Source organism: Liolophura sinensis, chromosome 13, assembly GCF_032854445.1.
Source record: "Liolophura sinensis isolate JHLJ2023 chromosome 13, CUHK_Ljap_v2, whole genome shotgun sequence".
NCBI lineage: Eukaryota > Metazoa > Mollusca > Polyplacophora > Chitonida > Chitonidae > Liolophura > Liolophura sinensis.
In genome coordinates this window covers 8,565,871-8,581,583 of record NC_088307.1, presented here as the reverse complement: position 1 = coordinate 8,581,583, position 15,713 = coordinate 8,565,871, and the positions used below count along the sequence as shown (strand labels likewise).

At 37.8% G+C, this 15,713-nt stretch overlaps 2 protein-coding genes across 2 annotated transcripts; both read left to right on the top strand.

Annotated features, from left to right (window-relative positions):
- The first annotated feature begins 2,499 nt into the window (after positions 1-2,499).
- On the top strand, positions 2,500-15,705 carry LOC135480236 (peptidyl-prolyl cis-trans isomerase NIMA-interacting 1-like). Its single transcript, XM_064760014.1, has 3 exons — positions 2,500-2,820; positions 12,783-12,974; positions 14,763-15,705. The coding sequence occupies exons 1-3, from the start codon at positions 2,772-2,774 to the stop codon at positions 14,981-14,983; spliced, it is 462 nt and encodes a 153-aa protein (XP_064616084.1). The 5' UTR covers positions 2,500-2,771; the 3' UTR covers positions 14,984-15,705.
- On the top strand, positions 2,961-5,902 carry LOC135480235 (uncharacterized). The gene has a single exon (XM_064760013.1). The coding sequence runs from the start codon at positions 3,576-3,578 to the stop codon at positions 5,223-5,225; it is 1,650 nt and encodes a 549-aa protein (XP_064616083.1). The 5' UTR covers positions 2,961-3,575; the 3' UTR covers positions 5,226-5,902.
- Positions 15,706-15,713: the final 8 nt, after the last annotated feature.

Below are 15,713 nucleotides of genomic sequence, written 5' to 3'. Positions count from 1 at the left end.
AAAAACTATTTTAAGAAATAAAAAAGAGTTTCATGGATATCCTTATTTTAAGACAAATATAAAATATCCTCATTCATGTTAAGCTGTAAAATGCAGAACACATATTGGATGTTTAAATTCAGATATCGCTCCAAGTTGAATTGAATCGACTATATAAGTGCACTTCGGTTTCCTACACACATAAAAATGCATGAAGTATTCTAGAGTGCGCGGTTTTAGAAACAGTGAAAGAATTAAACTTGTAGTTTTGGCTTTTTGATCACATACATGTATTTTCAAAATATTGGACGCCTAATAACAAATGCCGTACATTTTCTTTAAAATCTTTTTTCAGTACCGATATTCACGCCTTGCTTTCACCAGAGGAGAACAGGACGAGAATACTGCATGCACGGGGGCATGCAGAGTTTTGTTTTTTTTGCCTTTTTTTCAAAATCAGAACAGACTGATCAATGAATTATGTAACGTCCATATAAACAGTCGTGGTATAAATCATTCCCTTTTACATGTATATACGGAGCTGCATGGTATGCAGCAATACATGTATCTTACTATCACCGTTTGAAATTTCAAATCCAGAAGCAATACATTTCATTTAATGCTGTTTAGAATTCCTAAAAATATCATGAGTAAAACAAATAAGGAATGAAACATAATTATATATTTCTGATCCGAGAAGTTCAAAATGTGACATACGTGCATGACGCTCAGCATATATCGGTGTAGGCTATAGCATATTCCGCAGTACACTTTGGGACTGTTGAAAACACGTCATGTTCTGCATGGTAGTGTATAGTATATATCTGACTGTTAAAAACACTCCAGTCTCTGCGTGGAAGGGTCTATAGCATATAATTTGGTACACTTTGTGACTGTTGAAAACACTTCATATTCTGCATGGTAGTGTATATTATATACCTGACTGTTAAAAACACTCCAGTCTCTGCGTGGAAGGGTCTATAGCATATAATTTGTTACACTTTGTGACTGTTGAAAACACTTCATATTCTGCATGGTAGTGTATATTATATATCTGACTGTTAAAAACACTCCAGTCTCTGCGTGGAAGGGTCTATAGCATATAATTTGGTACACTTTGTGACTGTTGAAAACACTTCATATTCTGCATGGTCGACTATATACCATATATAGCTTGGTACACTCTGTGACTGTTTGAAAACATTTCATTTTCTGCATGGTAGCCTATAGCATATACCGTGGTGCACTTTGGGACTGTTGAAAAGACTATTTTCCGCATGGTAGGTTATAGCATATGCCATGGTACACTTTGGGACTGTTGAAAACACTTTGGATAAATGTATTTTGTAGAATATATATATCAGATACCCTTATATCCATGGCCTTTGCCCTGTCCCGTGGAGTGATGTTATTTAATTGTCTTCATGAGATGCTGCAAACCTTAATTTTAGGCCTGTCACCAACCAAGTATACGCATATATATTCCAGTACAAATATATTATTATTATTATTATTATGATGATGATGATTATGATGATTATTATTATTATTTATTTTTTGGCACTTTCCACCTTTTTTTCTAAACACATGCATGCAGAAACAAACGTATACTGCTTGTAGGCCTATCCAGTATATCTGTCTGTTGTCATGCCCCTCAGTCTTGTATCCTTTTGTTTTTGCATTATTCTTGTTTTACATTATTTCAAACTCATTTTGACATTTGCCATCCAATTGGTTGTTCTGCACGAGAATTAGCGCTTGACCACACAGGTCGCTTGTTCAAATTTAACTTCTAATGGATTTCTGTAGGCTTTCTCACACGGAAATCTCACAAATAAATATATGACAGAAACAAACAAATAAATATTTTAGTACTTTTTTACATTATTATTATTATTATATTTTTTACTTTTTTTCATATAAGCTAGATCAGTATCAGTGCTATAGTATATACGATAAATTAGGCTGGGGACCCCTAGCCACTAATGAATCCACACGAGCATGAAACTAGAGGAAACTGGATAAATTCAAACCCCAACCGCCATGTTGGAATGCATACTGCTCACAGCCAATACAAGGGAGATAACTACTGACATTACTAGCAATTAGTATGTTTTGCACACCTTGTTCAATCTAGTCTTTAGTTGTTTGAGATTTTTTTTATTCATCAATGTTGAGTATGGGTTCGCTCCGTGTCATATCTGGTGAGACTGATCCTAAACAGTTATCCAGTATGCGTGTCAAAAGGTCTAATGTGTCTAATATTGGCAGTGACAATAGTATAGATGATTCGCTTCACTGTGAGGAGTATGAATTCAAACATGGCGGTTGGAGACATAATTTATCCAGTTTCCTCTAGTTTCATGCATATGTGGATTAATTAGCGATGCCACATGGGAACACCCAACTCGAATTGATAGTTGAAATGACTATGACTACGGACAGACAAATTATTTGGTGCACACCAGTAGTATATTAAAGCCAGCTAGGGAAATGCAGAGGTGTTCGAGGTAAGCTTATGGAAGAAGACAGGGCTGTGAGAGTATTCGTAAGTGTGATCACTGCCCTAGAGTTAGGTCTATATACGTGTACTTGCCCATATACGTTCACATTTAGCTTTTGCTGCAGGGGCATTGTCTACAAGAGGCACGACTGTAAACAAAATCAAAATTTACCACAACTAAAACCGACTCGTAAAGTGGCCCCACCGAGGGAAAGTCCAGGCATCAACGTGTCCGGAGTCCGTTTTCGGTCACTTCAGAGATGATGAAATTACAAAAACCGTCCGGATCATGGCAGAGCTTCCAGAGGGCTGGGAACGTCGTATAAGCAGATCGACGGGTAAGTTCGTCGGTTTGAAATTAGTTTGCTGATTAAGTGTCTCTTGGAAATTCTTAATTTGTGAAAGAAAAGGGAACAGAGCTCCTGTGTAACATGTTCAAGAAGGCGTTGCAGCCGTGTTACTCTTCAAAGTTGAAGGTGTAAATTGTTGACTAACCGCGGGAAGTTGGCGGGGATTCCCCGACAGATTTCCCGATAAGTATTTTGTTCTTATTGTTCGACATTTCTGCTTATATAAATTCGGTCGTACCAGGTTTTCAGTATACAGCATCTCCCTCATGCCTAGGGGTGTTTCGTAGTGTTCTTTTTTCCCCCAAGAACAAGTCTGAACGCAGTGGTAAAATTTTTTCGTCTGTCTCCGCATTTACGACATTGCATATGCGCCATCTGTTTCCACACACCACGTGCGAATGAGCCGACGTTGTGGTACACTCCTATATCTGTGGGATTGGTCTCCGTTGTATTTAAAAGTGTTGACTTACACAGGCGTGGGCCAAACAAAGGTGTGACTTCAGAGTATATATAGTAATCAATTCCTTCAGCTGTTTGTGAATAGTGTGTAAAGTGAAGAACGAAGACTAGGTATGTCTCTGGTGCACTGTACAGATGTATGTATCGATCAGTGAAAAATTATTTTCCTTCAAGCAAGCCCAGACAGTTTATCAATATTAGCAGTTTTGGTAAATCTTTGTTTTTCTCTGGTAGTTAGTTCTACTGAGTTTAACAGCTAAAACAGGCCGAACATAGTGGGCAAAATGGATGATTTGCGATGTCAGGGGAGCTACATGAGTACAGCTGGTGTTCCATCCAGCAAGAAGAGGTTGACATCCCAGACAGAAGTGTTGGAGCCTTCTGTACTCCTGAGATGTAACAGTGCATGTGATGGCCCTCCAGAAACATCCAGCTGTGGTAACACTCTTGGACTACATCTCCCCACAAAGAGCGCCTGTGATATGGACTCACAGAAAGGTTTGAGACCTGATGAGGAGCATCACCACATAAGTGCTTTCAGTGAAGACAGCAGTGTGTTTCTCTCAGAGAACTTGCCAGCACCTTTTCGAATTGAACCCAGGGGCCATTGTTTCACAAAGGAGACTTATGATATGCAGTTGCAACCAAGATGCGCCTCACCTGCAAAGTCTCCTGCAAGTACAGCGCCGCCAAGTCTTGGGCAGGAAATGATAAAGATTGTTGATAAATTTCGAGATGTAGAGAGAGAATGTAAGACTGCACTTCAGGAGAAGGAACAGCTTGCAAAGCAGAACGCAAAGCAGTCTCGTGAAATAGAACGTTTGTCCCATACAGTGCAGTTTCTCGGGCGTGAACTGAAGACCAGATTTCAGCAAACTTATCCTGATGTGGAAATTAAAAGAGACCAAAGTCATGCTGTTGTGAAAGTGTGTCAAGGATTGAAAAAGGAAGTAACTGTTAATGGAGGTAAACTTAGTGTGATTGGACAGAGTTCGAAAGGTCAGTTTTTCAATCCTGATATCACAACGTATGATTATAAAGTTGGAAGAGATAACTCTCATTTTGAAAATGACTTTAAGGGTACCCATTGTTCAAATTGTGAAAAGGTACTTAGAAGAGAAAAAGAGTTATGCATGGATTTTGAACGCCGACTTGCTCTGGAAAAACAGAACGCTGAGCTGTTAAAATCTAGATTAAGACTATTGCAGCAACAGTTGCATGATTTGCAAAGCTCATGTGATGAAAAACCTTCAGAAGATTTAAATAGCCACGATCGTGTTGTACAGGATCTGCTAACCGAGGTAAGTGTTCTGCAACAACAGATGGTTGTAGTCGTGGAAGACTTCGAAAAAGAGAGGAATGACAGAGCCAGGGTGGTCTCCTCACGAAACAAACTCAAGGAGAATTTCCAGAATCTGGATGAGAAAGTGCGTGTGTTGAAACGTCAGCTGATGCTAGCACACAGCAGGCTGACAGAATTTGTGACCAGAAACAACACGTTGCAACAAACTGTACAAGGGTTACAGTCTGAGCTGAGGGTTAAAGATCAAAAACTTGCTCAGGCTTTGTTAAATACTGGGAATACTTATAATGAACATTTACAGGTGCCCCCAGTGTACTTTCCCATGCAATTGCCTGTACCTAGTCACTGGACTCCAACACAGCAGCCAGTCACTAGAGACTGGTCATGCCCTTCCTGTACTTTTCTGAACTCCAGTCACAGGACAGTTTGTGAGATATGTGGTGTGATAAATGACACTGATCGCTACATGAAGCCATCAAGGGACTTTCCTGAGTGTCGTAGGAGTCTGGAGAGAAACTGTCGTCTTGTGTCTAGAGGACTTAGTACCGATGAAGGGCTGACAGAGCTAACATTAGGGGACACAGGTCTTCCTGTGACGAACACAGGTTCACCAGAGTCCCATTCATTTTAAAACTTAGAAAGTCTCATCACTTCATTACGTTATTCCATCATAATTTCATGCATAAAGGAAGGGGTAGGTCTACTTCTGGTCAGCTTCAGTGGAAAAATAAGTAGCAGTGAGCCTTATAAATAAGATATTTTGAAAGCAAATCACATATTGGTTTTGTAAACTATTGGAAAATATTTCTGATTCTATCTTTTTATTATGGATCTATACATGTAGCCCTGTAGTCTGTCAGTGTTTCAGAAATGTACCAGTTTCATTTTTTTTTTTTTTTTTTTTACACTTAACTCTTAAGAATTCTAATCAAGAGAACATAAGGAATAAACACAATTAACTACTTGTTCTGTAGGAAGTAGTAGGCTCACCTGTCACTATAGAGATCCGACCAGACCTTCCCTAATCATAGGTGTTATTTTTATACTGCCGTGTCTATGCTGTATTTTGCCATTATTTTCACTCTTGTTCATGCTGTAAGACACATATTTTTTCAGCATAGAAGGTTTGGAATGCAAGTCAAATTCAGACTTAGAGTACAATACACATTAAACTCCAACCCACAAAAAATTAACTTAACTCCTTGTTGAATATCTGTCCATAATGGCCTACCTTGTTCTTTTGTATGTGTGTGTTAATGTGTTATAAATGAAAACGTTAAAAAGTAAATGTTTAAAATCAAACCTGCATCGTTCTGTCCTTGTGTTTTACTTTTATCACTTATAGGTATGTTTGTTGAGGACAGCTTTTCTTCCACCAATAAATGGCGTTCATATCTGTATGTCACATATGGAGAAAGTTGGTCATTAACTTGCCAAAGGTCAGTGGTTCACCTCGTGTGCTCTGGCTTCCTGCACCGGTAAAAAAAGCTAAACGGCATTGTTTACAAGGAAAATTGTTAAACACAGAATTTCATGAAATTTTTCAATGAAATTGACTCGCTCTGCTGTTCGGATTTTTTGGTGCAAAATTAAACGGAAGTTAATGTGATTGCTGCCAGTTATTCAATAGACATAAGCTTTTGTGTTATTTTTCAGCATCTTAGTACAGCCGTCTGTGAATGTTTCCATGACAATGTGGACAGTTTACTGTAACTTACCAAAATCTGTCCACACTCTTATTATTGTGACATCATAACATATATAAAATTTATTTCTCGCCAGTAAGAAGTCTGATTAATTAAAGTCTAATGAGGAAATGCCATTGTTAAACAACATATCGTTGCCTACATGGTAGACATACTGTCGAGAGAAATGCCTTATACTCATTAGAAAGTCACAGCATGACAAGGTGTTTTGGAGAGGAGGGGAGGGGGTGCATAAACAGAATGCTTTGGTTACCTGTAACGCTAAATATTAGCACCCTAATGGGTTAAGTTTTTGCAACAGGTTTACAGGAATCTCAGTATTTCCTTATTAAATAATATATATAAGTGTATGAAATTGTGGTGACGTGTAAAAGTTGAAACTTAGAATTTTTGGGTACGTGCGAAGGCCTGCTTGTAACCTGCGAATGGTTGTGGGTTTTTTCCCAGCTCTGCCCGGCTTCGTCCCACCATAATGGTGGCATTTGAGTGAAATATTCTTGAGTACAGCGTCAAACACCAATCAAATAAGTTAAACCAAGTAGAATTTTTGGTATTGTTCTTGGAACACAATGGCAATACCTGTAGTGAAACCATACTCCCTACTGCCCATGTATCGTTCTACCTTTTGCTTTACATCGCTGCTACCAATAGCAAATTTTGTGCAGAAATCTTGAATGTTGAGGTCACTGGGTCACAGTGATGAGGCAGAAAGTGATGTCAGAAAACACAAACAATTCATCTTAACTTTCATCTCTAATAATACTTTATACACATGCATTCTCTTTATCTTGGGAATGTGCAGCATGATTCCAACTTATACCTAAAACAATTTCATTGATTAATGCTGATTAAATAGTTTCGCGGGAGAAGACAAGTGATGACACTACATGTAATTATACACTAGCCTACGTGCATCTCACGTGCTCCAAAAGTCAAGCTTGTCTATTGGTGGCAGTGATGTCAGGCAAAAGGAAGAGAGTGATGCATGCGCTTTAGGGAATATAATAGTGAAACAAGTAATAAGATAGCATTACGGACTCCAGTGGTTGGCTTTGGTCATTTTGTGGAGATTCCAAATTTCTCCAGAACTTAAAAGAGATAACTCTCAGATACTGGAGGTGAAAGTTCCCTGTAGCAACATACTTTAATTTTTTGCTGTAGCGAAAAAGCTGTTGAGCTATTGAAAATTATCTGATAAATATTTATCTATTCATTTCTTTGGTATGAAATGGAAAAAATATTTCCACCTACAGATTTAGTGGTCTAGTTTAGCTTCATAACTTACATTGAATGTTTTTTAATTCACAGCTGGGGTGTAGGTTAAAGCCTGAAACTGAGAAAGGAGATATTCCGGTCGTGAAACTAAAGCATTGTCATTTTCTTTTTTGGCTTTTTTATGTCATGCGTTAAGGGAACTTAAAGAACTTAATTTTAGAATTACCGTAACTGTTTGAAAATGATATTTTTAGAATAAGATCCACTTACAAAATGATACATGTATATTTCAAGGTGTCATAACACTGAAACAAGGATGTCACTTATTTAATGTACATGTATGTGCATGCATTTAATAAATAGAATTTTGTTGTAATGTTTTGATGAATGGGGTTGTGCATGCATTTAGTAAATAGAATTCTGTTCTAATGTTTTGATGAATGGGGTTGTGCATGCGTTTAGTAAATAGAATTCTGTTCTAATGTTTTGACGAATGGGGTTACCAACAATGGTGTGAAAGGCAGGATCTATTTTTAGAATTAACTTTTTGAAAATGTTATATTTAGCAGGGATTTCTTTCAAGCCATTGTGACATTGGAGGATGCTGCGTATAGGGTTTCCCAGTGACAAATCTTGAATCAGTAGTATAGATCATATACATATATCCTGTTATAGTATGTCAAAGGTCAAACCTACATTCTGAATGAAAGGAGTCCAAAAACGAAAGTACATATGTGCAATGTCATGCATGAAAGATTGCACGTACAGAATGTTCTTCCTGCTAGCTGAAAGATACTAGAAAACATGAAATACAAAGAAAGAAAAAAAGAACAGCTAAAAAAGTTCAACAGGATATTTTGAGGCTATTTAAATGAAGGCATTCGAGTTTCACATATATTTCACATTGCCACATCCTTTTGTTACGAATTTGAGGATTTTATCTTTACATGTATGTCTGAATTGTATAGCCAATCATACACATCAGCTTTGTAGGGGGAAGATAGTATGTTCCAGGATGTTTGGCTTACCTTTTCGGATGTGTTCAACTTGGAGTTTTTTTTTTTACCTTAGCTTGACCAATGAGATTCTTACATTGAACTGATCACTTGCTTGGTTGGTTATGGATTTATGCATTTATGGTTTCTCATATTTTTTTTCTTAGGTGATAAACCTGCCTACCATTCGAAAAAAAACAAGTAAATTTTCTGCTACTCATCACCTAAAAATTTGACCTAAAATTGACTTGTTTGCAAGGTGTGCTGAAGGAATTTTTCTGTGTAGACTAATACAATTATACTTTTTGTGTAGCCCTGAAATTGCCCAATCCCACTAATGTAAATTTGCCTTCAAAATTATATGAAAAAGGTGCGTAAAAGTGCACTGAAAGTTACTCTTTCATGAGCAATCAGGGTAGAACCCATGGAGAATTAATTTGGCAACGTCCACAGACTATAAATTTTTATAGCCAAGTCGAGCGATACTGGCTGCAACACGAGGATCCATGCGGTCTAGCTAGCGGAGTGACGAGAACAGTCTGTTGCTCAACAAAGTAACAATCAAGCTAATCTTTTTTGTTTAAAAAAGTATCACCGACAAAAATAAATAAGGCTTGAATTATGTTGAATGGTAAGAGCGATTGATAACACGGAAATGCCAATTTAAACTTTGTCTGCGTTCCCATTGCGGGCTTCAAGGTACGGACACACACAGTGGTTTGTAGGCGTGGTGTGTACTGCACTGTAGTGCCGCCCTGTGGCTGTTGTAGTGCAAGGCTATCGACTGGCTGTATATACAGTTTGTGTCACAGCTAGCCTGCTTTTTCAATGAAGCAAGTAACTTAACTTACTATGTGTGCAAACTATTTGTCTGGTAATTGTTAATATTTACTTGTAAATGTCGTGTTTGTTTTGTTACCCTGTCAGAGGGCCTCTGAGAAGAACACTTTTTGTAACTAAATTGAGTAAATTTTCATCATTTGTCACCCTCAGAAAATATATATATATAACTTCTGCATTCCCGAAGTGAAAATCATTCGGTCTTTTTTCTTAGTACGCATGAGTGAATTAGGAAATCTTGTACGACTACAATCAAGTCCTCCATAGTCAGAGGGTGTTTTTGATGAGATCTGGTCCATATTTTATTAATTGATGGCATTGTTAGGTCATATATGTATCTTTAAACTGTCGCAAGCCACACTTGGTCATGTTGTGGTTTGTTTAGAGCTGTCTGGTTTGTTGTTTTTTTTCAGAGTTATCTGGCTTGTCTGTATTGTTCAGAGTTATCTGGCTTGTCTGTTTTGTTCAGAGTTATCTGGCTTGTCTGTTTTGTTCAGAGTTATCTGGCTTGACTGTTTTGTTCGGAGTTAGCTGGTTTCTTTGTTATGTTCAGAGTATGGCCCAGGTGGTAAGCATCCTCAGGGACTCACAGAAGTCCAAATTTTTACAACCGGAAACTTAAAATTGATTTTTTTTCTGGTCCAGATTGAGTTTATTAATATTTTAAACACTGACTATAACCTCGTATTGAGTTCAATTCCACTTGAGCAACCGGTAATTTTGTGAACGTGAAAGTATATATGAAATGTATATATATATATATATATATATATATATATATATATATATATATATATATATAGAGAGAGAGAGAGAGAGAGAGAGAGAGAAGGTTTAATATCATTTAAGATTCATTTCTGATCATGATTTTATTGTTGATGCATACTCTTTTACAAGTATATTGTCCTGATCAGAGATATACATTGTATAATCTACATAGTTATAAACCATGGTGATGAATGTTCGGTTGTTGTTACATTAAAGGAGAGAAAGGAGATTGTTGTTTGTTATATTAAATAAACAAATATTAAATAAAAAATTAACAGCATATGAAAACAAAAGTTCATGTGAATACAACATATGCCCCAAAATACGCATTTGTTGGAAATGTTTAAAGGGAAAATGGCTATTTAGTTACCATGACAACTGGAGAAATGGACAAATGTGTGTCATTACACATCATCATCTATGAATGTATGTATCCACCAGAAATTAAATTTCTGTGCAAAAAAAACAGTTGGAATTACAATCCAGACACAAAATCTGTTTCTGTGATATATGTAGGGAAAATGCCAATCTAGTAACCATGGTAACCGTGGAAATGGACCAGTGTGAACCGGGACACATCATCATATATATATATCCACCAAAAATGAAACCTCTACGCAGAGAATAGTTGGAGTTATAGCCCAGACACTAAGTCATATTTATTAATATAGTATATATGGGAAAACTGACAATAGGGTAACGATGACAACCACGGAAATGAACATGTGAGTTGCGATGTATGTATCCACCAAAAATTGAACTGTGCACAGAAAACGCCTGGACTCTACATCATGTCTACTTGTACAGTGTATGTAAGGAAAATAACTATGTGGTTAGCATGACAGCTGCGGAAATGAACAAATGTGATTTGTGACACGCCGTCATCTTTGTATCCACCAAAAATGAAAACTGTCCATGGAAAACAATTGGAGATATAGCACAAAAACCAACAGAATCACTATAACATAGCATTCTCTGCTTATGGGTGAGGGAGGTTTTCCTGATCAGAGATGTATAATAAAATAGTTACAAACTATCCATGGTCAGTTGTTGGTTGTTATGTTAAAAGAAAAAAGGAATGACAAAGTAACAAACATATCAAAAATAAACAACTAAAATTTATTTATTTATTTGAACATCGTTTTACGCCGTACTCAAGAATATTTCACTTATACGACAGTGGGAGGAAACCAGGCAGAGCCCCGGGGGAAACCCACGACCATCCGCAGATTGCTGCCAGACCTTCCCACTTACGACCGGAGAGGGAGCCAGAATGAGCTGGACTTGAACTCACAGCGACCACATTGGTGAGAGACTCCTGGGTCATTAGGCAGTGGTAGCGCGCTAACCAACTGAGCCATGGAGGCCCCCAAACAACTAAAAGTAATGAACCTGTCTTTTCAGAAAAGTTGAGTGTAAGCACCCAAGAGAGCCTTCCCTCTCCTCAGCTTTGACTAGTTGCTGAAGACAGATGGTTACATGATAAGCATTATGTGGATGCTTGATGGCAGTCCATTTTTGAACACTTTATTTATTTATTTGATTGGTGTTTTACTCCGTGCTCAAAAATATTTCACTTATACGATGGTGGCCACCATTATAATGGGTGGAAACCGGGCACAGTCCAGGGAAAACCCATAACCATCTGCAGTTCGCTAACAGACCTTCCCACTTATGGACGGAGAGAAAGCCAGCATGAACTGGACTAGAACTCACAGCGACTGCATTAATGAGAGGCTTGTGGGTCATTATGCTGCGCTAGTGCGCTAACTAACTGAGCCATGGAGACCCCATGAACACTTTAGGTGAGGTAAACTATCCATTTACTCAACCTGTGTCAGCCATCACTAGCTTGACCACTTCGGCTTGTCACGGATGCAGCCATTGACGATCAAAGTCAATCGCTCAACCATTGGGGTTGTGAGTTCATGTCCAGCTCATGCTGGCTTCCTCTCCTGCCGTACATGGGAAGGTCTGCCAGCAACCTGCATGTGTTCGTGGGTTTCCCCTGGGGTCTGCCTGGTTTCCTCCCAACATAGTGCTGACTGCTGTCGTATAAGTGAAATATTCTTGAGTACAACGTAAAAGAGTGATCAAATAAATATGTTCAGAGTAATCTGTTTTTTCTGTTATGTTCAGAGCTGTCTGGTTTGTTATGTTCAGATTAGTCTGTTTTGTTCAGAGTTATTTAGCTTGTCTGTTATATTCAGAGTTGTCCGGTTTGTCTGTTATGTTCAAAGGTGTCTGTATTGTTCAGAATTACATGTATTTGAGATTTCTGTTTTGATTAGAATTACCTGCAATATCTGTTTTGTTCAGGGTTGTTTGTCTTGTCTAGTGTGTTCAGAGTTGAATCTGGCTTGTCTGATGTGTTCAGAGCTGAATCTGTTTTTTTTTGTTGTGTTAAAGATTATCTTACATAACTGTTTTGTTCAGTGTTATCTGGTTTGCCTGGTTTGTTAGGTGTTCTTTAATTTGTGTGTTATTTGTCTGTTTTGTACAGAGAACTATCATTTCGTTTGTGAAGCTTTTGGGATAGAAGAGTTATAATTAATCGATTTACCTACAATATATGAAAATATTACTGTTGTTATTCTTATTTTGTCTGTTAGAGTTATTTGGTTTGTCTGGTTTGATCAGAATTACATGTTTTGTATGTTGCAGGCAAGGAGTATTATCTAAACATCTATTCTAAGGAAAGCCAGTGGGAGACTCCAACAGAACCAGCCAATCCAGACATGAGTTCCGTACAATGCTCTCATCTATTGGTCAAGCACCGTGAGTCACGGCGACCATCGTCATGGAGAGAAGAAAACATCACCCGTTCCAAGGAAGAGGCACTGGAAATTCTAAACGGTAACTGTGCTTCTAGAAGAACGTAGATTATAATAAATCATCACTAAATTCATGAAATTTTTCACCAGTTTATTAGCCTCCAGCTACATACATTGGTGGAAAATAGGATGTGGAATCGTGTGAATTACTATAAATCCGGTACCATCACGTGATTTGTTTACACACTAAATTACACCTCTATACAACAGTTTGCAAAGTAATTAGTTGTTGTAAAACTACATGAAATTATGGGTGATTTACATATGTACTGGATATAATAACAGAAATGAATACTTATGTGCAGAGATGACAAGTATCTGTATTCTACTTGATATAACACTCTAGTTATCAGTGAATTTGAGATAAACATATGCCATGCACTCACTGAACAGTACACGCTATCCGTTATCGATGCCTGTCTTTCATTCACATGAGATACATGTCTTAGTTAGAACTATTTCATTAAAATGGCCTTAATGTGAAGGACTGCTAATCCTCAATCCCAAGGTGAAATAGTGGTCCTTTGTGTTCAAATAGGCACTTTTTATGTCACCAATATGCCTTTTTATTCTGGGCAAATTCGTAACCCATTTGTAATGCATAGCCTTTATCTGTGAACATGACCAACCCCAAACTTGCAGTGTCACAGTATTTGTTATGCATTGCAATAGAGTAATAGTGAGGTCCCATTTTGCCTGAATAGGCCTGCTCTGAATTACCTCCCTTAATACTCGACAGCCACTGTGACGTAACGAGAGATTAGTTTTTGAGGAGTGAAACTACGAGAAATGGGACCTCACCTATTAAAGCATACAGTATGCAGGTTATGTCAGAACAGAGACAAATATTTTCTAGGCAACAAAATGTTAAAAAGAAGACATGATATTGACCATTGAGAGTCGCAGATGTCAAGATTTCTTGAATAAAGTCCATGTTTTTCAGCTTAAAAGGATTTTAAAATTTCTCCAAATTGATTAAAAAAATACATGACGTTTTCCCAGGCTTTACAACTAAGTTAAATTCTATCTTAAAGCTAGGCCTTCGACTAGTTTATCCCCCTTTAACTCCGAAACTTGTCAGTTATAACATACTGAGGTCCCACCTAACCACAGTTTACTCCAAAAAACGCACCTTTTAATCGGGAGAGTGACCTCTGTGGAGGTAAAGGAAAAGTTTTCCCATTGTGATGAATTGTTTGCCAAGCAGTGGGAAAGCACTCAAGACGATTACATTTGTTGACCTAATATACACCTAATAGGTTAGTATTACACAGATTTGGGGCCCTCACAGTCACTGTTTGCTTAAGCCACACTCTCACAAGCTTCTGTCAGATAAGGCTGCAGGCTCAAGTCCTATCCTAGTCTTGAAGATTGTCTGTCAGGGGATAGCGCGCCATGGTTTACATTTTCCTTCAGATGATTGCAGTGCATTTTTAAGCATAGCAGAAAAACTCAAATGAAATAAAAATACATGTATATTTGTGTTTATATTTCAGCAGGATTCTGTTTTATGTTATGAACATGTAGCATAGTGGTCATGAAATGACTGAATAATTGTTAAGTACGACCCCAAGCATACATACATACATACATACATACACACGCACACATGCATACGTACATACATGCGCATGCATACATGTGCATACATACATCCATAAACATGTAACATGGAGGGAAAACTATTGCTGGGTAGGTCTTCACTGCAAAATTGTTAGTTAAAATCTTTCTTTATGTGTATTTCTGGATTCAGTGATTGATAAGCATTGAGCAGATAAATAAAGTAAGGAATGAATAATCTTCTTTCCAGGGTATCGAGCTAAAATAGTGGCTGGTGAAGCCACACTGCCAGAACTAGCCAAACAGTTCAGCGATTGCAGTTCTGCCAAAAAGGGAGGCGATCTAGGTGTGTTTGGGAAAGGACAGATGCAGAAACCATTTGAGGATGCGTCGTTTGCGTTAAAAGTTGGTGAACTGAGCGAGCCAGTGTTCACAGCTTCGGGCATTCACATCATCCTACGGACAGGGTGAACTAATCAAGGTGGCATAACTCCACCGGGACACAGCGCTGCTGAGCAGTGTTATCAGGGGAGACAACTGTGTACTTGTTTTCCATGCTGTCGTCTATTCCACTGTATCTCAGTATTTCTTTCTGATGATAAGATGCTCAGTTAACCGGCTTTTGTAAATGTTGACGGAAAAAATATCATGAGCTTTGTTTCCTGCAAAAGTTAGTTCCCCTAGTTTGTGGTCTTCCCAATATGGTCTAATGGTTAAATGTAATGACTGAAATAACACTGAACTTAAATCAGCGGGGTCAAGGTTGATTGAAATTTGGTAGATCAATACATACACATGATCAGCAGTATAGACTGTAAGACTGAAATATTGAAACTCTTCTAGTTCCCACCAAGATACGTTTTGCTTTACTTTCAGCATTTAATTTCAGACAATATCCAACAAAGAGCATCTATTTGTAATGATGGAAGTATCAAGTGTTACTGCAGTTGTAAGGTTATCACCATTTATACACGCTAACAGTTGGTGTATTGGTGAAATATTTGCATATACTATAAATAAATAGAGAAAAGAAGGTAGCAGCCAACAAAATAATGAAGATTTGGTCAGTAGTCTTAGTGACTTGTCCGGTGATCTCATGATCTGAAAATGCATTTATTGTTTTTCATCTATTCGTGAATGTTCAAGGCGTTAGTGTTGTACTAACTCATGAATATAAATCCTGTCTTTTGTAAGTCCGTTT